Source organism: Zosterops lateralis, assembly GCF_965231275.1.
Source record: "Zosterops lateralis genome assembly, chromosome: 29".
In the NCBI taxonomy this organism is placed as follows: Eukaryota; Metazoa; Chordata; class Aves; order Passeriformes; family Zosteropidae; genus Zosterops; species Zosterops lateralis.
This window is the reverse complement of record NC_139789.1, coordinates 409,896-431,920: the sequence shown is the minus strand read 5'-3', so window position 1 is coordinate 431,920 and position 22,025 is coordinate 409,896. Positions and strand designations below refer to the sequence as shown.

The 22,025-nt window shown below is 41.2% G+C and overlaps 1 protein-coding gene across 3 annotated transcripts in view; it reads left to right on the top strand.

The window, feature by feature from the left end:
- The window catches only part of LOC310920233 (ceramide synthase 4-like), a 44,882-nt gene that overhangs the window by 3,898 nt on the left and 18,959 nt on the right, over positions 1–22,025 (top strand). For 2 of the 3 annotated variants that reach the window (XM_083880076.1, XM_083880074.1), the window contains exon 2: positions 16,639–16,812. In XM_083880076.1, coding sequence (XP_083736202.1) covers positions 16,640–16,812 — 173 coding nt within the window. In that variant the 5' untranslated portion in view covers position 16,639. Of the gene's footprint in view, positions 1–294; positions 373–16,638; positions 16,813–22,025 lie in introns of those variants that run through there. The other variant, XM_083880075.1, reaches the window with a different exon arrangement.

Genomic DNA, 22,025 nt, shown 5'->3' with positions numbered 1-22,025 from the left:
TTTTTTTGGCCTGCGTAAAACAGGACAGAATAGATCATCTTAAGGGTGTTTTTTTCCGGCCTTAAAATACATACAGCTGATTCCAAAGCCGTGGTCCACAGAAGGAACACTTTGTCCTTGTTTCGGCTGAAATACTATGCATTACTTTAACTAATGTTTTTCCGTGTAAAGAGCAGCTGCAATTCCGCTGAAAGAGCCCCGGGTCCTCCGAGCCGAGCTCTCCCCGCGCGGCCGCTCTGAGCCGGGCACGGCAGGGTGGGGCAGGGCCGCGGCCGGCGGGGAGCAGAGCGAAGCCGTGCCTGGGCCCGCTGCCGCCGACTCACTCCGCCCGGGCGCGCAGGGGCCGCTCTCGGGGCGCGGCGGAGCCCGGAGGTGAGCGGGCGGCGGGCGAGGGCCGGCGGGACCCGTGGGGCCAGGCCAGGGGAAGCGGGGCTGTGAGCGCGGCCGCAGGGCGCGGGCTCCGCTCAACCGGCGGGGAGCACTGGGGTGTTGCTTTTATCCCGCGGCATGAAAAACGATAGAATTGAGGGAAGATTTGCTGGCAATGAAAATTGTTCCCAGAAAAAAGGGCAAAGCTTGGGCAGGAGGCTGAGGTATTTTGTTTGCGATCTGAATTGTTTTAAGAAAGATTTGTGTAATGATCAAAATTCAAGTAGGATAACAACAAAAAAACAACCAATCAAACCAACCAACCCTAACTTTAGACTGGAGTTTCCAAAAACCTCAAATCAGATATTCGACAGCAAATTCCGCTTTTGGAATTGTTTAAAGCCGGACCAGCTGGTAGGTTTTAGGAGGTAATGGCAGTGGGATAAGAGTAAAGTCAGGTGTCACGGCATGAGGTGAGTGTTTCTGGAACAGACCGATGTTAATTTGCACTCTGACAGTTGAATTATAGCTCACCAGATTGGAAAATGCACCTTTACCTACATCGGTTTATCATCATTTAAAGGTAATTCCTTCTTTTGAAAGTGTAATATGGAGTTTTGTGAGTTTAGTTTTGTCAAAGTCAGATGGAAGGTGTGTGTGAGAGGACACGTGGTGAAGTTTGTCCTCAGAAGGAACCAACTTCTGCTTCAGCCAACAATAAGAACTGCGGTGAGGTGTGAGACTCAGTTGGTAATTGATGAATCTACAAGCTTGGGTTTGTCAAGATAGCCATGAGGCTTGAAAATGCAAAAGAATTTTTTCTGCATTTCTGTTTAAAACAGAAACAAAAACAAAAACGACAAAGCTTTTTTTGACCTGGGGTTGTACACTGGAAGATAAGACTTCGTGAGATGCTTGTGTTCAGATCAGAGAAAAAGCTGCCAAAATGAAAAACTGCATCTTATGTTAAGCCAAAAGAGCTTTTTACTGAGAATCAAAGCTGCTGAGGGTTACTAGCTGTTAAAATCTGTTGAAATTTGCGTTTAACATTAATTTTTCTTAATCTAATTCCCATCTCATATCAAAGTTATGTTAAGGAGATAAAGCAGTGTAGAGACTTCACAGCTTGCCAGCTGCTTCCAGACAGGAAGTAGGGTAAACACCTGCATTGAAAAATTATTATTGCCCTGTCCTTTTGTTATAGTCTACCACACAAGTGAGTTTATTTTTGCTGTCTGTCACACCAGTAACTACGAGAGACTTGGCTTCTCTGTTCACATGTGGCAAAGATTAGATTCACGATGCCAACTTTTCATGTTGGGCTTAAGGAACTAATTCTATATTTCAGCTCTAATAAAAATAAAAACTCATCTGAGTTGGTGTCCTTTTCCCATATTGTTGAACAGTGTCTGGGAGACCCTGCATTGCCAAAAGAGAGACAAGTGGTCCTTGGCGATGTCTAAACTATCTGCTCTTGCCTCTCAAGTCTGTCTGGGAACACCAACCTGACTGAACTCCAAAATCTCAAGGTTGTGTACTCCTGCAGGCATCATCATAGGCTTCAAAGTTCAGTATGCCTTTTTGGTGAAATAGAGCTAAAGAAGGCTTCTTTTTAAAACTTCTCCTCATGATGGAGCTTTTTTCCTTCATTTCATGAGGTCACCAGATTGATGGAGCACATTTTCATTGGCTTTTTAAACACCACTTACAGTTTCTGATGTCCTTTTGAGTGCAGAACTTAAATTATGTCTGATCTGAAGGAGAGCATGAGCTCTGGAAAGTCAATATCTTGACAACAGCCACTCTTTTATAAACCTGGCAGTATCCAGTAAACAAACAAACCAACAAACAAACCTAAAGCAGGCACTCCTGCAATACATTTTTTTTTCTGAAAGCCAGCTAATGAGAGTCCTTGATGATATTCATGAGCCCAAGAAGGCTCAAGAAGCACAAAGGTGTCAGGAAAGTCCAACTGGTTTCTGTTCTTTGAGATACATAACAAAAAATTGATACTGTTTTTCTATTTTTTTTTTCTGTATTATCACTCTAACTTTTATAATACCCTAGGCTCTTCCCTGCAGAGTTTTTCGGGGAAAGTTGCTTTCAGGTTCAGAGAGTTATCCAAATTTTTCTTCTGTGACATGTTTATGGCAGAGAACAATACAGGGCAGGGAAGGAAGTAAAAGCCTCTGTAAACCACTTATTTTAGCACTATTCTAGGAAGTGGCTTATATGGACTCAATGCACAAAAATCAAACTGCAAACCTGCTCATTCTGCTTGTGAAAAATGGTTATGGTGAAGGAGAGTTTAGTCAATATAGCTACAGGTGTCAAGGCTCCAGCCATCTGGGTGCACAACTGAGCATTGTCTCATTTTCTTCCAAGGCAGCTCCAAGGTAGAAGTCCATGGGACCTCTCTTTTTGGAGAGCATTGTGCACAGAGCTAGTACACAAATTGGGTTTGTGACTAGTGCTTGCAGCAGATCGAGGGACCTCACAGCTGTAGTGGACCTCAGACCTGTAGCAGTTGGGTTGCTGCCTGCCAAGGTCATGGTGGTTTGTCCAGACTTTGGAAGCAGTTTTTGTCAATGAAAGTTCCCTCAGGGAATCTTCAGATCCTAACTCATAGCAAATTTCTCTGCAAGAGGGTAAAATGCAGCTAGAATGTTATTGTACACTACTTTTTCAGATCTAAGATGAGTAGGGGATAGTTCTATAAGCTTGCTACTCAATCCTGAGAGAAATAGGAGAGAAATATAGGCATTGGTGTTTGGTGTCATATGATGTAGAGGGTCTCAGCAAGTTAGATGTGGATGTATACCCAGAAATTGCTTGGGGCTGGATGTATCATATATTTAGGTTTAATTTTCTGGTGGTTTTGTTTATTGGTTGGTTGGTTGGTTGGTTGGTTGTGTGTTTTGGTTTTGGTTTGTTTTGTTGTAGATTCCTTTTGCAGAGGCCAGTAAGGACTTGACGGTATGAATCCAGATATTTCCAGGTATGATGTAGCAGATGGGCATTTGGAAGTCAGTGGAGGTACAGTTTCATTAGCTTAAGCTGCGCGTCTGTAGAGAGAGGTGCTAGGTTTGGACCACTTGTCATTTCCTCTTACACCTTGCATTGAGCCTGCACGAATGATTTTGAAGCCAGGAAGTAAATTGCACTGAGGAACTGGCATGGGGTAAAACCACCCCCAAGTAAAAACAAACAAAAAAATGGTTTAAACCCAAATCTTTTTCTCAAGCTGCTTCTCTGTGAAGCTGCACAAATTCCTGTATTGACCATGGTGTGGTAGTGGCAGTGAAGCTGGCCAGGAACAGGTGGTGGCCAGGGTCCAGTCTTTGATGACTCTGGTGGTTTACACTGGCGCTCTGTTGTAAGGAACCTGTCTCAGCAGGGGAATCTTCATGCTGGAAAAAGCAGCAGTTTCATTTTAAGGACTCTAGTGGATCTCTCTACTCACTGATATAATCTTAAAGGAAATGCATCTCTTTCTTTTCACACTGGGGTCTTCCAGTCTTAGGCTTTGTTCAGGTGAAAACAAACTTAGAAGAAAGGAGATTATAGAACATCAAAGAACTAACATGCAGAAGTCAGAACAAATAGTCCATCTTGACTTTTCATACTGTAGGGTGTAAGTAATGTGTAGTTGTTCTTTGAAATGCTGAAAACTGAGTCATTATATCACAGCATTATCTGAAAAAAATCACATTTGTTTAATAAATTTAGGCTCATTGGATATATCCCGACATTAATCTGACATAACAAGTACACACTAAAATCCAATGGGGGTGCAGTTGAACTGAGGGGCATGCAGTTTTGAACTCACTCCACTTTAGCTGTGAATTTAGAGCCTGTTGGTAAGAACAAAAGTTCCATGAGATTTCTGGAGTCAGAATTGTTTATTGTGCTCTGTGTTTAATATCCTGCATATATTTCTAATGTCTATTCCAGGTTTCTTCCCTGTAGGAGAAAAGCCATGCCTTCATGAAAAGGAAAAGCAGAAGTCAAAAGTCTTACTTAAAAATAGATTTCTCTTTAGGAAGCCAAAATCTTGTAATTATTTCTTACTAGTAAAATCAGTTATCCTTGTTCTAGTTAATAATAACTGATAATTGAACACTTCAATGGAGTATGTTGCAGGTGTAGAATTTATACATTTCCAGGACTGTTTCATTGCAGTACCACACACTGCAGGTTCTGTTGTAAAAGCTGCTGCTTATGAAGTCCCTAGACTTGGAGTACACCAGAGAGGAGGTATACGGGAACCTCTGCCAAGAGCTGGTGCACTGCCCCCTGCCCAACAGCGTGGACAGCCCTGGCATCCCAGTGCAGGCTCTGGTTCTGGATTAGTTCTAGGAGCTGTTACCCAGCTTCAACTGGGGCCAGCTGTGAAGCTGCCATGAAGGGCTGAGGATGCAAAGTGTTGTTCTCCACTGGATGCATCCTGGCCACCACAGGTATAGGCAGAGCTCCTCTCCTTAGGCCTGCTGTGTGCTCACCTGACTTGGTGCTCCTGGTCTCACACATTGACTGAGCTGTAGAGTGTTTTCCACCTTAACTAGGTGTCTGTAAGTCTGTGTTCTGTGCCCTTAGCTTCCTTATTCAAATATCAGTTTGCATTTTATTGCATGTCTCTCCTATATGCATGTATTCACCTTTAGGATATCTGTATTTAAGGTTTCATATTCAATTCTGCTGGCACTCTATGGCAGGTTCTTCTTAAGTAAAAAGAAAACAAATGTCATAATTTTCCCAGTTTTGAAAGTCCACATAAGACTGTTATGTTGGGGGTCATTTTTGTAGTGTTTTCATCTTTACTGATGAGTATGCCTCAGCAGGTTTGTCCAGAATTAAATAGCAATATCAGGAACCCCATGTATGTTCCCCACTCCTTTTCCAATATGTTTTTGTTTTAATTAGTCAGGAGTTTTATTTGGAAAAATAGGAAATATGTTCAGAGAAGACTGCAGTAATACCATAAATTCAAGACTGATTCACCTTTTACTGAAACTGGTTTTGATAAGAACTAGTGTCTTTGTTTTAAAAGTCAGTTCCAAAAATAAAGAAATTCTTCAAATACTTTTCTTTGTGAGGTTGCTGCATTGGTAGCCACAGGTATGGCATATGCCTCCCAAGCCAACAAATATTGAGGCTTTGAATCAAAACACATAAGGAAAAATAAATTGTGAAAGAGGTAAACTACGTTCTATGTTCAGATTATTTTGTTTGTAATAAGCAAATTATATATAAGTTATATATAAATTATGTAACTTATATATGAGTTATATATAAATAAGTTATTTTTATCCCTGAGGTACTATAAGAGCTTTTGGGACAACAACTTTCCTGTTGTTCATCTGTCTGTCTTCATACATATGTGAGAGATCCTTCTGCAGGGTTTGAAAGATGAAATGTCAGAATTTGTGTTTAATGTTTTCAAAGAAAAGATCAGAGGAATTTTTCTGTTTAGAGAGGATACTGAATTAAAAGCATGAAAGCAGAATTCCCCAAATAATCACTTCTGCGTGACTTTTCTTGTAATGTTACTCGTGGTGGATTGAAGCAAGGAGAAAGTGACCCTCAGTATCGGTATTTTAAAAATAAACTCTGAGCTCAGCCAGCATGAATCAGGACTGTGCTGTGGAAGCTGGAGGTGCTGATGGTGTGCTGGGGGATCCAACTGGCTGAGGCTGGCACTGCCCTTTGCTCGGGGCTGGGGTCTTCACCCTCTGCAGCTGCTGCAGGCAGGATGGTGTTGGCTCAGGCAGGGCAGAACAGCTGGCTGCAGTGAGGTAAATTATTGTCTGTTCTGCAGAATAATCGACCTAGGAGGGAAGAGATGTGATACCAGAGTTCTCTTTCAGATCCACTCATGCCTGCAGCAAACACAGGGTTCCTTGGCAGCAGAGGAGTCCAGCTTAAGGAGTGACCATGTTCGTCAGAAGTCCAAGAGGACCACCAGGGCTGAGCACCCGAATAAGCTCTGTCTGTGTCCAGTGGGATCACTCATTGAAAGGGTCCCACTGCATATATAGTTAAGCCATCCCATAATGCCAGAATTGCTGGATAAATAGCACAGCATGGTTGCAGCCTTCAAATCTTGACAAGGAATACACTATCCTATAGTGATTTGTTTATGTAATAGCTAAAGCTCTGTTGGAGGCAGGTTCTCTTCATGTTAGGCACTACTCCAGCATAGAAAAGAGAAAAATGCCTATGGAAACAATGGGGGTTTACATTCTGCTTTATAAGCTGCCCCTATCACAGAGTTTTTAAGATATCTGTGCTAATGAAGAACAATTCATATTCACATTTGTTTTCAAATGAATGTCATCATGGGATAGATGGCATTAGTCATTCAGCAGTAATGCTTGTGAAAAGTGAGTCTCAATGCTTTTAATCTCGGAGAAAGGAAATTCTTTCTATCAGTTGCTCTCTCAATGTTTTCGACATATTTTGCTTTTGCAGTAATGTTGGGAATGTAGATGTTCTCAGATAAGGTTTTAAGTTTTGTGTTTTGAAATGAAATATCATGAAAGCATGTACTAGTTTTACAGGTAGGAGTATAATTAAAGAATCTTAATTTTAGCCTAATTAATTTTTTTCTAAGCTTTGGAACAGGCTGCGGAGTTTGCAAGAACAAATACCTGGGAAACTGATGGAACTCTTGATACTGAAATATAAAGACAACTCATAGAAAGTAATTAAAGTGTGTATGTCTCTTCTGCATAAGGGAGGAGAGTGAGGGTTGTGTGAAAAGTTATTCACTGCATGTGTAGGTATACTGTAATTACTGCACTGTAAGACAGGATGCCTCCCTCAACTTCATGCAACAGATTAATACCAAGTGATAGGTAAGCACTTTTCTAATCTACGTTGGCATTCAAGATGATCTGATACCACTTTGCTGTTTCATCTTTGCGAGGTCTGTGGCAGAGGTTGCACAGATCAGTCCCTTAGGCCTCCTTATTTAACATAGCAAGTTCTCTTGTTTTGACCCAAGATCAGTTGTTCAGGAATTCAGTGCTTCACTGAGGTGGGTGCTCAGAGGTGCTGGTGTGATGAATTAGAAAACTTATCTTTGGGGAAATTACGTGGTTGGGGGAGAAAGAGGGATAAGAGTGCTTGATTCAGTGTAGGGCTTGACTGTATGAATTAGGAGCAATAGTGACGCTTTGGACTGCAGGGAAGTAGGAGTTGTAGGTGAAACTACAGACTAAGAGCTTCTGAGGGCTGCAACAAACTGTGGAACCTAGTGTCTGGCTGAAAGCACAAGTACAGAAGAGGAGGAGCTCTTCTTCTCTGTCCTGGAAGGGACCAGAAAGGGCTGCCAAGAGTGATTCTTAGAGGATAAGTTAGGAGAGAGCCATCAGACCGCAACAGTATGACTATTTAGGAATGTTTATGCTTTGAAAGGGCTGGAGACTCAGGTAATGCATTGGAGAAGCATTGTGCTGTCCCACGAGCTTGTAAGAAAGAGGCTTTATTGAAAGCTGTGTTGGTATTCTAATGTGACTTGAGTATGGCTTGGAAGCTTGAACCTACTACCTGCTTTTTATTCCCAATTTTTAAGTTAGAATTAAACTTTTTGAGGCTTGATATGTGTTTGTTGAGTAACAGGGTGAGTGATAATCAGTTGAGTGATTTCAGGTGGCAGTAGAAGTATCAGGGATATGTATTATCATGAATTATCTGGACAAGTATTTTTTGTTCCTCCAGCATCTGAACATCTATGCACATAAACCAGGTTGTAAGGCCAGAACTTGCCTTTGGAAGAGTTTCTCACATAGTTATTACTGCCCAGGCTCAAACTCTTGAGCTTTATTCATGTGTATTCTCACAGTGTGATTCCTTTTCATGCCTTTCTCTTCCAAAATCTGCCAAAAGGCTTCTATGGGGGTATGAACTGCATGTTGGTACAATCTTTGTGGATAAATAGCATTTCTGTTTAGAGATTTTTGGGCAGTTTTTACTTTCTCTTAGATTGAAGGACATTGATTTCATTAAGATCTCATTAATGATCTCATTAAGATTTCCTGACTCTGTCTTTGGTACTGATGAATTTAGAGAAAGAACAGGTGAGAAGTTCTAGAAGAAGTAATCTCTCTCTTGATTCTTTGAGTGATCTTCCAACCTGACTTCTTAGGTCCCTGTGGCCTGCGGCCAATAACTTGATTTTCTTCGTCAATTCTATCAAGTGATGTCAGACAGTGATGGCTCTTTCTATATTGAAATAGGAGGAAATAGTAGATGTCAGGAGAAAGAATTAAGGAAAAAATGCAAAGAAATTAATAAGTAGCTCATTTGGGGTTTATAGGTGCCTCCTTCTTATATTTCACATTTTCACTCTTGAGGAAACATACGTAGGTCTGGGACCGCTTGTCCATGTTTTGTGGAGATGTAGCTGGTGCTTTGAGTGCCTCAGTTGCTTTACTTGTACACCAGTGGTGTCTGATGTTCTTACTAAGAAGTAGTATGTTCTGTAGCTCTCTGCCCAGTGATATGGCCCTATGCAAACATCAGCATGCAAAATTTTTTTGTTTATTTGTTTGTAAGGGTAATGTTTGGTAGCAGAACATTGTTCTCGAGTGTCAGGACAACAAGGTTTATGTTACCTCACTCTTCCCTGGACGTAACACAGGAATGTTAATTCATTTAATAATTCAGCTATGGACTACGTACCACCTAAACAGCAAAGGTCTTCAGCTTTTGTCTCTGTTGCTTTTACCCTGATATTTTAATACAGCACTTTGTTTTCCAGACTAGTTTGATGAGTGCTGCTGTTCAGCGCAGGTTTTTTGCAGCATTAGTAGGGAAGTATCTCCAGGTTCTTGGAGGAAAAATATGGTGGAAACAGCTGTGGTATTTCAAAATTGGAAGGTACCTTCTAGGGTTTTTCTTAAGTTTCAGGAGAGGACATTTGCACTTCTTCAGGGATCTACTTGGCAGGATTTCATGGGAGACTCTCCTGGAAGGTAAAGATGCTGATTTTCCAGGATAGCCAGTTTGAAGCACATATAGTCCATCACAACATCAAGGAAGGCAAACAAAAATGGTAGGAGGCAAACAAGCATGAGCATGGAACGGTATTTGGAGCTTAAACACAAGCAGGAAGCATCAGGAAGGTGGGAGTGGTATGAATGGCCAAGGGCAATATAGAAGTGTTGCCTGGGCAAGGAAGGATGCGGGTTGGAAAGCTAAAGCTGGAGTGACGGGTGTAAAGAGCACCCAGAACACCTTCTGAAAGCACATTGGTAGCAAGTGGGAGGCTAAGAAAAATTTAGGCACACTGCTCTGAGTACCTTCTGAACAAAGACATGATGAAGGCAGAGGTATTTAGGGCCTTTTCTGGCCTTGTTTTTAGCTGAATAAACTAATGCTTGTTTTTCACTGGGCAAAACCAGGAAGTTGTACTCATCCCCCTCAGTGAGGGATGATTGAATGAGAAGAGCTGTCTGATTTGCATTCTGACGTGGTGAGTGACATCAGCTGAAACTGATGCTGTCAGTCATACCTTGCAGTCTGCTCGGGAGCCAGGCATTCGCAGGCAGAGCAGCCCAGCAAGGGAAGGAGCTGGCAAGTGGAGCATAAGGTAAGGGAGGTTAGTATGTAACTTATGCTGGGTAAGGAAGATGTTCTCTGCAGATCTAGGTTAGCAAGTTTGTCTGTTGTGGAACTTTTATTTGCAGTTTCAAATGTTTGGGCATTTTATGGCTTTTCTGGAACAGAGTTCTCCCAAAATATGGTGTACATGAAAATTTTTACTTTTAAACAGAGCAGCACATGACTTGGAAAATTAATTTATTTACGTGTAAACAGCAGACGTGAAATAATTCGTTAGGAAATGCCAGCTGGTAGACCTAACTGAGGAGAACATCTGAAAGCTAGAAAGTTGAGAGTAACTGGACATTGATGGAGAAACAAGGCTGCACAAATAATTTCAAATTTTCAATTATCTTCCAAAGAAGAGGATATGGAGAACAGTCTGAGTGAGGAGGGTGAGCCTGGAGAACATAGTGTTGGCAATTACAAAGGTAAGGCAGTTGGGGTTTCATTTCTCTTGCTACTGGTCAGAGTTGAAACATCTTATTTCATGCAAAAACAAATGGAGGTTCTGCCAGAAGCTGTAGTTCTAGGAAAAAAGGCATATAGAGTCACAAGAGAAAGAGATGAGAAGGCTAAGAAACTAGAGAAATAAAGCAGAATTAGCTGCAGGTAAAAAGAGATGAATATCAAAATCTGATCATGTGACTGGAGATTCCGCATCAGTTATGGCCAGAGCAAGCAGGTTTGTAAAAATCTGCAAAAGAAGTTCAAAGAAATGGAGATGTAGAGAGTGATAGGTTCCATAGGAATGTTACTTTGACAGAGTGAGGAGGCATGTTAGGAGAGCTAAGGTCCATAGGTAGTTCATGGACTGAAATGATATAGAAAGGTTTAAATATTTTTTCATTACCATGGGAGGATCTTCTTAGGCATTTTTCTTAATTGATACATTTCAGCTGAGTCCTTTGGACACTGTCCATCCATGGTGAAATTTGCATTATAAGAAAAGCCTTCAAATGGTGAAGAACCAAGAGAAACATAGTTTAAAAAGGGATCTTGGGCGAGGGAAACATTGTTATGAATAGGGAAATATCTGAAAACAGATATGACTCCAGGATGGCTAACAGAGATGAGGAAATGGAAATGAACATATCAAAGCTGAAGTGAAATTTGAAAAGCTTAATATATTCCCTTCAGGCAGGAGACTCTTAACTAATCTCTGTCTCAGTATGCTGAAAGTAATGCTATATGTAATTAAGAATTTTGGAGCAAAGATTTTTTTATCCATAAATTTTACCAAATCTTTAGTGATTTTTTATTCTATAAATTCTACCAAATCTTGATATATATTAGAAGAAATGTATAAAACATTTTACAAAATGTTTACAAAAAAAATTCCTAGAACTATAATCCTATAATACCAGTTTTGTGATCATTAGTGAAGGTTTAAAAAAAGAAAAATCCTTGGAGATGGAGATTAAGATATTAAATATAATATGGGTGTTCAAAAGATAGCCTGTGCTGTGTTAGTCAGAGTTTTATTTGTTAAAGTTATTTATTTCTGCCTAAAAGAGATGCAGTAAGTTTCATATCTAAACCAGTAATTTATTTTGGGTAGCTCTAACAAGTAATTTTTGTTGAAGACATGAAGATTATGGGAAGTATCAAATGAGAAACTGCCTAGAAAAAGCTATCAGGAGGGAATTTACCCATGGAGTTCTTGACTAATGGATTTCTTAGTAATGAGCTAAAAGTTCAAATGTGTAATAGGCAGTGGAAATTCAAATTTAGGCAATATGGACCAATGTATGGCAGGAACACAATGACTCTTCTAGTTTGAAATAACAGGAACGTTTAGAAATATGTGGAGGACTTTGTTTCTTGATCCCAGTTTCTCTAGAAGACAGGACAAGCCTCTCCATTTTGGTCTCCAGCATATCAAGACTGAAGAGGCTTTTTCGGTTTTCTTTAGCCTTAACATCATGGAAAAATAAAGCAGCTTGACTCGAGAAGCAACATAACTGCATCTTTGTGGTGGTGTCCTCCCCATTAACTAGGGATTTCCCCTGTGGCACTACTGTGCTGCTGGGGATAATTGCATCCCAGGAAAACTGGCTATACCAGGAAGGCTGCTGCAGGAATCCCTGCACTGATCTGGCAGCCAGGTCATTAACATGATGCTGCACTTAAGCTAATAAGACTTGGCTGACCTAAATGGCTTGGCCCAGAGCCACTGTAGGGATGTTTGTACCTGTGGCATGGTTCACCCACAAGCCTGTATAATCCACCTGCAGACAATGGACCGTGTCTGCTGTAATCGAGCACTCAAAGGCCTTTGTAGTGAACTCTTTCCAAGATCTGTAGGCTGTTTTTCTCTGTTTTCTCTCCACTTTTATATGCTATATTCACACATGTAAATTTACATTAATATTTGTTTACCTTTATATTAATGTTTCACTTGGGAATGGAGTCTGTAGGTGAAGCAGCAGAGTAACTCTTTGAAGGTGTAAGCAACAATTAACATTGCCTGGGTAAACCTGCTTAGCCATTTTACCTGTGAGACAAGGAGTAACCTCTTTAGCTGGATGCCCTGCTTCTTCTCAAACAGTTCTGCCTTGAAAGCGAAACCAAGTATCAACCTGGCCTTGAGGAGCTAAATACAGTGGTGTTCTGTGGCTTAGGGTGGGGAGCCCTGCAGTGCTGCTCTGCTGCAGACACTATGGATGCAGCAGTTTCTGCTCTCCTTGGGGCAGCTCAGCAAGCCCAGCAGCAGAGACCTTTGTAATGCTGAAGATTCAGATAAAACCACTATGTTCGTAAAAACCAAAATAACAAGCAATGCCAGAAAAGGCAAGATTCAACAAAATGAATACAATGAATGGGGCCATTGGGCTGCAGAGTCCAGTTGCTTCAAGACCTTTTGGGCTGTGTCACCTCAAAGAAGCTCTGTGAATTCCACTTTGCCTGTCTCCTCTCGGTGCACTATGGGCTCAGGAAATGTTGACATCTTGTCCTCCCTGTCCCCATGGTGTAGCTGTGATACTCTGCTTTTGATTTCATCCTTAGATGTACCTTCTACAACCAACCTAAAGCTGTTCTGTCAGCATTTACTATTTTGTTGGTTGGTTGTAAAGTTCTTATGTTGATCTGTCCAGTGTTTCCCACTGTTGTTTATCTCTGTTCTCGCTGAGCTCTCTGCGAGGGGGTGTCTTCTCTATTTAGACCTGTATTCAGAGCTGAAGGACTTGGTTCTGCGCATTACAAAGTTACAGTGCAGGATAGATGTTGTGTGAGATGTAAAGAACTTCTGAGAAAGAAATGGGCCTGCTTATACTTTTCTGTGGGTACTCAAAGGGCCTTTTAGACATACCATTGTCTTCACCTTTCCAGCAGCCTTGTCTTGAGAACTTGACCTGTATAAATTGCAAAAGATATATGTGTTGCTTCACGCCGTAGCCTGTTCTGTATTTTTGCAATGTGTAAAGACAGCTGCAAAGATGAAAAAATATTCCATGAAGGTGATCCTGACTATCTATATTTTGCACATGAGAGTAGATTAGGTAATGGCTGTTTGCTCCCTTAGCACTTTGAATCTATATATTCCCCCTAAGCAAATTGGACACCTATTTTGTATTCTCCCACAGAGAATCCCCAATGGATTTCAGCTGCTGTTCTCTACCAAGTGTGGTTTTGTGTTGTTGCCAGATATATCCAATTCAGGAGGGAGAATGTGGGATTGTCTAGCTGCAAAACTGGCTGTGATGGCAGCTTTCCCCAGTATGCCTTCTGTCTGCACAGTGGAAAAACCTAATGAAGAGATGTTTTTTGAAGAGCTGAGCCAAAGAGGAAGTGTAATTTCTCCCTGGAGTTCTCCTAGGTATTCCTAATACTTTTCCCGACTAGAGCTGAGATTTTTAACAGCTGAGAAAATTTACCAACATTTTGAGGCTGGTACGTTTAATGCCAGGAAAGTTCTTTGCTATTCATGCACCTCACTTAGATTATCTGGCACTTCCAAGCTGGTATCCAGTACTGTCTGCAGCGCACAAGCTGTTTTGGTGTGGTGTCACCATGCTTTACAGTGACAGGATGTTGCATTCATTGTAGGCTAAGCCCGTCTACAGTTTGCTTCTACACAGACACATTCTGCTCTAAAAAATGTAGATTTTTATGGAGAAACCTGGGTTCAGAAGGAAGTTTGGGGACATCTTGAAAAAATGGTTCACCAAGGCTTGGGGATTCAGCACAGCAACTCTGTCCCATGGGCACAGGACTGTGTCACTCAAATGGAGCTGCTGGTGAGCAGCATGTTTACTGAGTAGTCTGAAAAGCTTTTTCTGGCAGGTATGTAGGTGTGCTTCAGCTAGCTCTGTCACCAGTGAGTCATCACCAACCTCTGTGGTCCTGGCTTCAAGTGATTCTGCTGGAGCATTAAAAGTGAAGGAGGGGAACTGTTGCTAAAGGATCCTACAGCCCTGCCAGAGGAACAGGTGGTTGTTAGCAGATCTTCCCACCTCCAAACAGCCTTGGTGAGGACAGGTAGGTTGTACTCTAGGCCCCAGAGAGCTGTAGAGACTCAAGATTTGGCAGGCAATTCAAAAACTGTTGCATCTTGCTTATCAGGCTCTTAAAACAGGATTTGATAAGTCTATAAACCCTGTTTATCTTCATTTTGGGTGCCAGTGGTTTTTGTTCAGGCATTGTCTAGAAGGAGAGCTAGAAGAAGGAATGGAGAGCAGCCTGAAAGTGGGATCAAAACTGCAGTTTCCAGAGGCCGAGAAACTACACCAGAAAAAAAAATTGATTATTGTCAAACTGAACTCTGTTAAAAGATCAGAATATTCTTTTCAGTGCTAGTGAAGCCATACTTCAACTTCTTATGGTTGCATTTCCTCAGTATGTCAGGCTCTTGAGTTTTAGGAGGACTTTTGTACTGTAGGTTTTAGAAAAGCTGAAATCAGGCACAATGCACAGTGGAGAATGCATTTTTCATAAGATTCTTTTCCTTTTTCTTTGAGGAAAAAGGGAAATATTTTCCTGCTTTCTAGATATGATATATAGATTCTATATATGATATGTATTTTTCTATAAGTGATTAGAAAGCTTGCATCCACTTACTATCAGTTACACAAATATTTTTAATCAGCTTTGTCCTCAAGCTGAATTGGCTATGCATCTGCCAGGAGAAATGAGTCAAATTTTAAGAAATAGCATCCTGTTGTAGTCAGATCAAAAGACTCATTGAGGTAAATAATAAAGTCCAAATCAAATCGAGAAAAGATGTTACATTTCCTTCCAGTGCCTGAAGGGAGCCTACAGGAAAGATGGAGAGAGACTTTTTACAGGGGCTTGGAGTGACAGGACACGGAGGAATGGCTTCAAACTGAGTGACAGTAGATTTAGATTCAATACTAGGAAGAAATTCTTCCCCATGAGGGTGGTGAGGCACTGGCACAGGTTGCTCAGAGCAGCTGTGGCTGCCCCTGGATCCCTGGGAGTGTCCAAGGCCAGGTTGGATTAGGCTTGGAGCACCCTGGGATAGTGGAAGGTGTCCCTGCCCAAGGCAGGAGGTGGAACGAGATTCAAGGTTCTGTCTAACCCAACCCATCCTATTATTCCATGGTTGTAATTCAGAAAATATCTCTCAGAGTCCAAAACTGTAGAATGAGTTTAACAGAGAAATTGCATCGGAATTAAAGCTATCTTCAAAATAAAATTACAAATTCATTTTTGATTTGATAGGCAGTTCTTGCAGAAAATGGGCCAGGCCTTGGCACTGTGCGTGAAGAGAAGCTTTATAATACTTGGGCCAGACACTTAAATTGTATACTTTTTCCTTTGGTTTCCTAAGGTGGCATTTCCTGTGCACTGTTCTGATTATCTCAATGGGCATTCATTCCCATTTCCTTCTTCTGTGCCCACACAGAGTCTGTTTGACTTCAGAGCTTATATTTGGGATGTTGGTTATTACCAGCTAAGAATGAGCAGCGTGTACTGGAGGGCAGTACAGCTCATATTTGTGTATGAGGTAGAGTTATTAGAAACTGTATTTGTGTGTTGAATGGTCATATCAACATTCTACCATCCTTTTTGCTGCTAAATTCACTGATTATAGATGTAGATTCCACATGCAAGCATGATTTTTAAAAATACATTAAGAATTCAACACAAAATCCACTTAGCACAAGAATTCTTACCTAGAAGCACCTTCTTTAATAATTCAAAGTGAAAATATTATTTTCTTTTTCTTTTATAAGGTGAAGTCTCAGAATAATAAGTATAGTGCATGCACACACAGAGATAATGGAATTACAATCTGTAAATAGAAACAAAATAAATACAAAAGATCAAAAACTGAAAAATAAGGATATATATATTTAAAAAGTAGAGCAGATTTGCCACATCCCTACAATACCAAGCTGTAGAGAGGAATCTGTGAATCTGAGAAGTTTAGCACTAATACTCTATTGAATTCTGAGACACTTTTCTCCATTTTACCCCTGTTTTGTTTTGGTGCCAGAAGTCAGCATTTACCAAGCACACAATAAGAATCTGTGAGCATGTTATCAGTTCCTGTGGCAGTGCTGCATCCCACAGCTGTTCTGTTTCGACAGCTAGATGCAACCTCAGCAAGGGGTGTAATCCTTCCTTGGCTTCACCGGCTTGTGCTGACAGGTTTTCTCGTGTGCAAGGCTCACTTTATTCTGGTCTCCCTTCCAGGATGGCTCGCTCTCTATATGAGTGGCTGTGGCAGCACGAGTTCTGGCTGCCCCCAGGAATCACCTGGGAGGACATGCAAGAATCTGAAGACACTCATTACCCTCAACCTCGTGATCTCCTGCTCAGTATCCCTTTTGCTTTAATCTTGGTAGTCATTCGATGTGCCTTTGAAAGGTAAGTTATTTTCTGCTCATTGGGGTTTCTTAGGTACAATAGGAGCAGTTTGGATCCAGAAGTTGCCTTTATTGTCTGTGCCAATGCATGACTGAACACTGCATGTCACAAAGTTAGATGACGTAGATATATTTTCAGCTCCTTCTTTTCAGCCCTGTGTACTAGCTAAAGTGTGTTGAATGTAGAGCACAAACCCTACCCTTAAGGTCTAATTGCAAGCATTGTGACTTCCTACACATAAAACAGGTCAGTCTAGATGAGGTTTATGAGTGTGTTTAGCTGGTTTGCGTGTGTTGCATATTACTTGCTGTTTCTGGATCTAGTGTGGCAGAAATCACATTACGATTCCATCATACAGTTAAGTCTCCTTTATCTTGGGTGATGGGGATCTGGAGTATTGCACCTGATAGACTAACCTGAATAAGATGCATCGGACTGGGCTGAGCCCTGTGTCCTCAGCATCAGCCCTACCTAGCCCAGGGGTGTGTGTGTGTGGTACTGACCACCACATGGACTCGGCAGTGCCGCTGCCCTCCACTGCTGTGGAGAGACATTTGTAGCTCCTTCCTCTGACTTGAAGTTGCTACAGACTCTTCAGTGCTGCACTGCCAGGATTTCTGCTCCTCTTATTCTGCTACCAGATCTGCTTTTGGGACTGCTTTTTGCAAACTCTGTGATATCATCCTCCAGTGATGGCACAAGAAGTTACTCTGACTCAAGGATCTTTCTGGCCAGAACATTTGAGTGTTTCACACATTACACTTCAGGACAGAAAATTTGGGGATTATGACAAAGGTATAGCAAGAAATCATGCAGGTATCATTGACTCTGAGTTTCATTAAAGTCCTGAACTGGTGCCATTGCTTTATTCAATTTGGTCAGTAGTTAATATGGCCAGTGACACAACATGATTTGCTGGTAGAAAACTGAGGTTTACTATAGTACTAACCATTGTCAAGACTGCAGAACAAGTCCCTTTTCATGATTTTGAATACACTTTAAAGTGTTTTTCAGTATATTCAAAACCCTGTATTCTTAGTGGGTCTCTGAAGAGGTAAATTTTTGAAATCTTCAATGGCTTTAAGTTTAGAAAGAGGGGAAAATAGCAATAAAAAAAAAAAGTATCATCTTTTTTTGAAAAGTGGCTGCACAACAAAATGGAAATGGACTTTACTGTAGACTAGAAAGATATTTCTTGTGCAGATTCTCCATGACACAAAGTAACTTGGAAAAGCATATAGACGTTGAAATGATTCAGAGCTCTCCAACAATAATGTTTTACATAAAAGTACTGGTTGTAAGTTTGGGTATTTTATTAAAACTCAATGTGTGAATAACTACTGAAATAATCATTTTAGGATGATACAAAATTGGAATTCAAATCTCTTCTTTGTAAACAGTATGTTTAGCATGCTTTCCATAAATTCCATGGTTTTTATCCTGCATTTTCCTGGGGACACAGGCATTTTGGTTACCTCTTCTCATGTGGAAACCAAGGTGCTCTAGGTAGCCATTAAAACACAAGACTCACATTTCTTCCCTGCTGATGTGTAAGACCTGGCTAGACTCCATATTCCTTCAGGTAGGCCTTGCTGGTCAGTGACATGGATGAGCTTCTAGTATAGAGCTGGAAATTGGGCCCATGTGCCACACTGAGTGGCACTTGTCCAATTTATGGCTCCCCAATGCAAGACATGGCCAGGAAGAAGGAGGAGCCAAACTCTTTCCTGCGATAGCTCATGACAGGACACGAGGCAATGGGCACAAACAGAAACGCATGATGCTCCATCTGCATATAAAAAACCTCTCTTCTTACTATGAGGGTAGTTGAACATTGGAAGAGTTTCTCTGCATGGGCAGAGATACACAAAACCCAGCTGGACATAGCCCACTCAGCCTGCTGGAGCTGGCCCTGCTGGCCCAGCAGAGTTGGGCTGGGTGATCTCCAGAGATCCCTTTCAGCATTCATTCTGTGCTTCTGTGGCTCTGTCCCTTCATTTGCCTGCCTCCTGCCACACCTCTTCTAGTCAATCTAAATAGCTTTTTCATCTGCTTTTAGATGCCGATGGCCAAGTAAAAAAATATTTTTCTTTCCCATCCAAGCGCTGCCTCAGCTGGGAGTGTTTCCACAGGCCTCGTCCTACTCATTAATTTTAAAGCTGTTTTGATTCACAAACTTTATTAAATAAAAGCCGTATGTCACACCCTTGAGAAAGATAGTATCACAGGCCCATTTTACAGGTCCAGGAAGCCTATAATCATAGCACTATGTTACCTATGCAAATTACAAGCCAGTGTTCTGAGCTGTATTCTTGTTTGTCCTAACGCTGCAGTCATGTATTTCAGCATGACCTTTCCTAATTCTGAATCATTACTGTTTCACATCCAGTTTATCCTGGAGAAGAAAGCTTCCCCTGGGAAGGTGAGGTATGAATCCAGCCCTCAGTTTCTCCATTGCCTTATCTGTATCTTTAAACACTGGCACTGGCCCTGTTTAAAATAATTTTGCACCAAGTTTGAAAATTGCAGAAGGAAATGTGTGTTTGTTTCTCATTTTCTGTGTGGACAACCCTGACTGTATATCCTTGTATGCGTAGTCTGCAGATCAAAATTAGTGGCTGTAACTAGGAAACAGGTTTGGTTTTGGTGGCTGTAGCCCTCTGGTAATTTATTCTACCCTCAGCCACCACCAGCTATTACTTGCAACTGTGCATTTGGTGCCAAGTTTTTCTCTCTCTAGATAGTTCCTGCCTTGAGATTTCAGATATTATGCTGTGTTCATGTGATTTAACTGTCAGAATTCTAGGTAAATAATAAGAGGCAGAGGAAGTCTGGAGAAATTTCTGCAATGTCTGCATCAGGCATTGTGCTGGGACCAATTGTTTAATCCTTTTTTGGGGGGCATTAAACTTGTGAAAGAATCTGCTTCCTCAAGATGGATTTTCCTCTCCTTTGCACTGGCTGGCTGAACTGGGAAAAACCGAGACAGCAACATTCTTCCAAGAGCCAGTTACACTGGCAATGAGGTGGTAGCTGTGGGAAGAGGACCTGCAGTATCTGGGTGTGGCCTGGGAGAGCTGAAGAGGTTGTGGGGGAGAAGAAACAGCTCACAGGTTGTGAAGCAACTCCCCTGTGAGCTGGTTTGTGCTGAGGAAGGTGGGGAAAGTGGATTCAGTGCTGGAGAGTAGAAAGCCCATTACTGCTGCAGTGCTGGGCTAAGCCACAGTACTGAGGCAGGAACTGAGGGAAGCAGTTAATGATGTCCTGAGAAAAGAGAGGACCTAGAACTTGGGGACCACCCCTGTTCCTTTAATATTTCCAGATTGCACTTGTGAGAAGGAGATATATCCTGCAACCATAACTTGGAGTTTGATTTAAGCACCTTTATACCTTAGCTGAACTTTTACCTGGACATAGTCCTGCAAGGACGTTGGCTTCTCTTCTAGTTAGGTAATGTTTAAGACCATTTCTGTAAAAATCAAGTTCTTAGAGTGCTGTGATTCTGAAGGAATATTGCAAAGTGTTTCTTGACTGCATGGGTAGTAAAATGTGCCAACTAAAGTTCTTTGAGAAACAGTAAAGCCATTGAAAACCAGACTTTATGTACAATTTTTGATTTGTCTGCTTTTGGACTTGTCCAGGGATTTTTGGGTGTTGGGCAATTGGAAGGAATTGTCAGTGAATTTGAATCCACACACCTACCAGATTTCGCTATAAGAGGATTTTAGTCAAATACTAGGTTTCTTTGTGGAAGGATGGTGACAATATTGTGAGCCATATATTGTACATTTAAAGAAATGGATGCTCTTGATCTGCCAGGAACAGATATTTGAACTCAAAACCAGAAGAAAAAAAAGACACCAATTCTGAGTATTTTATTTAGAACTGTACCTTTCTAAAGTTTATTTTGCATAGAGTCTTTTGTTGTTGATTAGTAATCAGGAAGGATCTGGAAACAGTTTCCTATTAAGATCTTACAGGTGAGGCTTAGTGCAAAGATGATGGACACATTGCAGCATTCAACTGAAAATGGACCTGACTCAGTTTGGACAGCAGCACTATAGTGAATCCAGACCATGTATCAAATGGAACAGTCAGTTTAACTGGTATGAAACATTCTCCTGCAAGCAGGAGAAGGCAGAGACTATGCCAGGAGCACAGTGATAGCCCTCTGCCAAATGAAAGCAGGAGGATAAAAGAGACTGTGCAGTTCAAAGAATAGAAGTTCAGATTGCTGCTGTCACTGGTTCTGCATTTCTTAGTACTTGAAGGTATTTGCAAGTGGAACCCTTATAAATAATTTTTTAAAATCCACCCCCAAAGTTAAATTATTTCTTGTTCTCACACTAACCGAAAGCCTCTGCAGAAGGAGTGTAGCCCACTTTTGAAAGGTGGGAGAGTAGTAGTTTAGGCCTCTTCATGATAAATCCATTTAGTTTCAACTTCAGCAGGTTCTACACCAGACAGTTTGTTGATTACTGAATACAGTGCCTTGGTGGGATCTCTGCCATGTAAACCATTGAGTGAGAGATGCTCACTGATGGAGAAGTAGACTGGTGATGAGAGTCATCTCCCTGACTGTGTCTGACTCTGAGAGGGGCACAGTTTAATCCTCAGATTTACCCTTTTGTCTTGCAGAGAGCTGATAAAATGCCATGATGAGGCTGTCCCTGCCACTGAGATGACATATCTGTGATGTTGAAATCAGTACAAGCATCATCCTCTTACTTAGGGCTGTGCTTGGAACAGGACTTAACTGAGAACTGAGTCAGAGCATACAGCCAACACATGCAAATGTCCCTTAGGAAGAATTTCAGGCCTTGATTTCCCAGTAATGTTCAAAAAAGTTGGATTGGTTCCATAAATCATGGGTAAACTCAAAACTTCAACAGCAAGGTAATTGTAACTGGTTACACCCTGTCTTCATCCACTGCAACTGGCTTGTTTCTGTTATAGTGAGATTTTATCCATGGCCATAAGAAATCAGAAGGAAATATAGAGAAGTCAGGAATTAAACAAAATTAAGAAATTTGTCAGGACACTTTAAGAAGTTTTTCAGTAACATAAATTTGTTGGCAAGCTGTGTTAACACCTGACAGGAACATTCTCTTTGCTTTAATATGTCTGTAAAACTTCCAGTTTAATGCCCAAAGTTTTCATAATTTCCAGTTCCCAATATGTCCTGATAAGAAGTGGCAGTAAAGTTGTTTTCA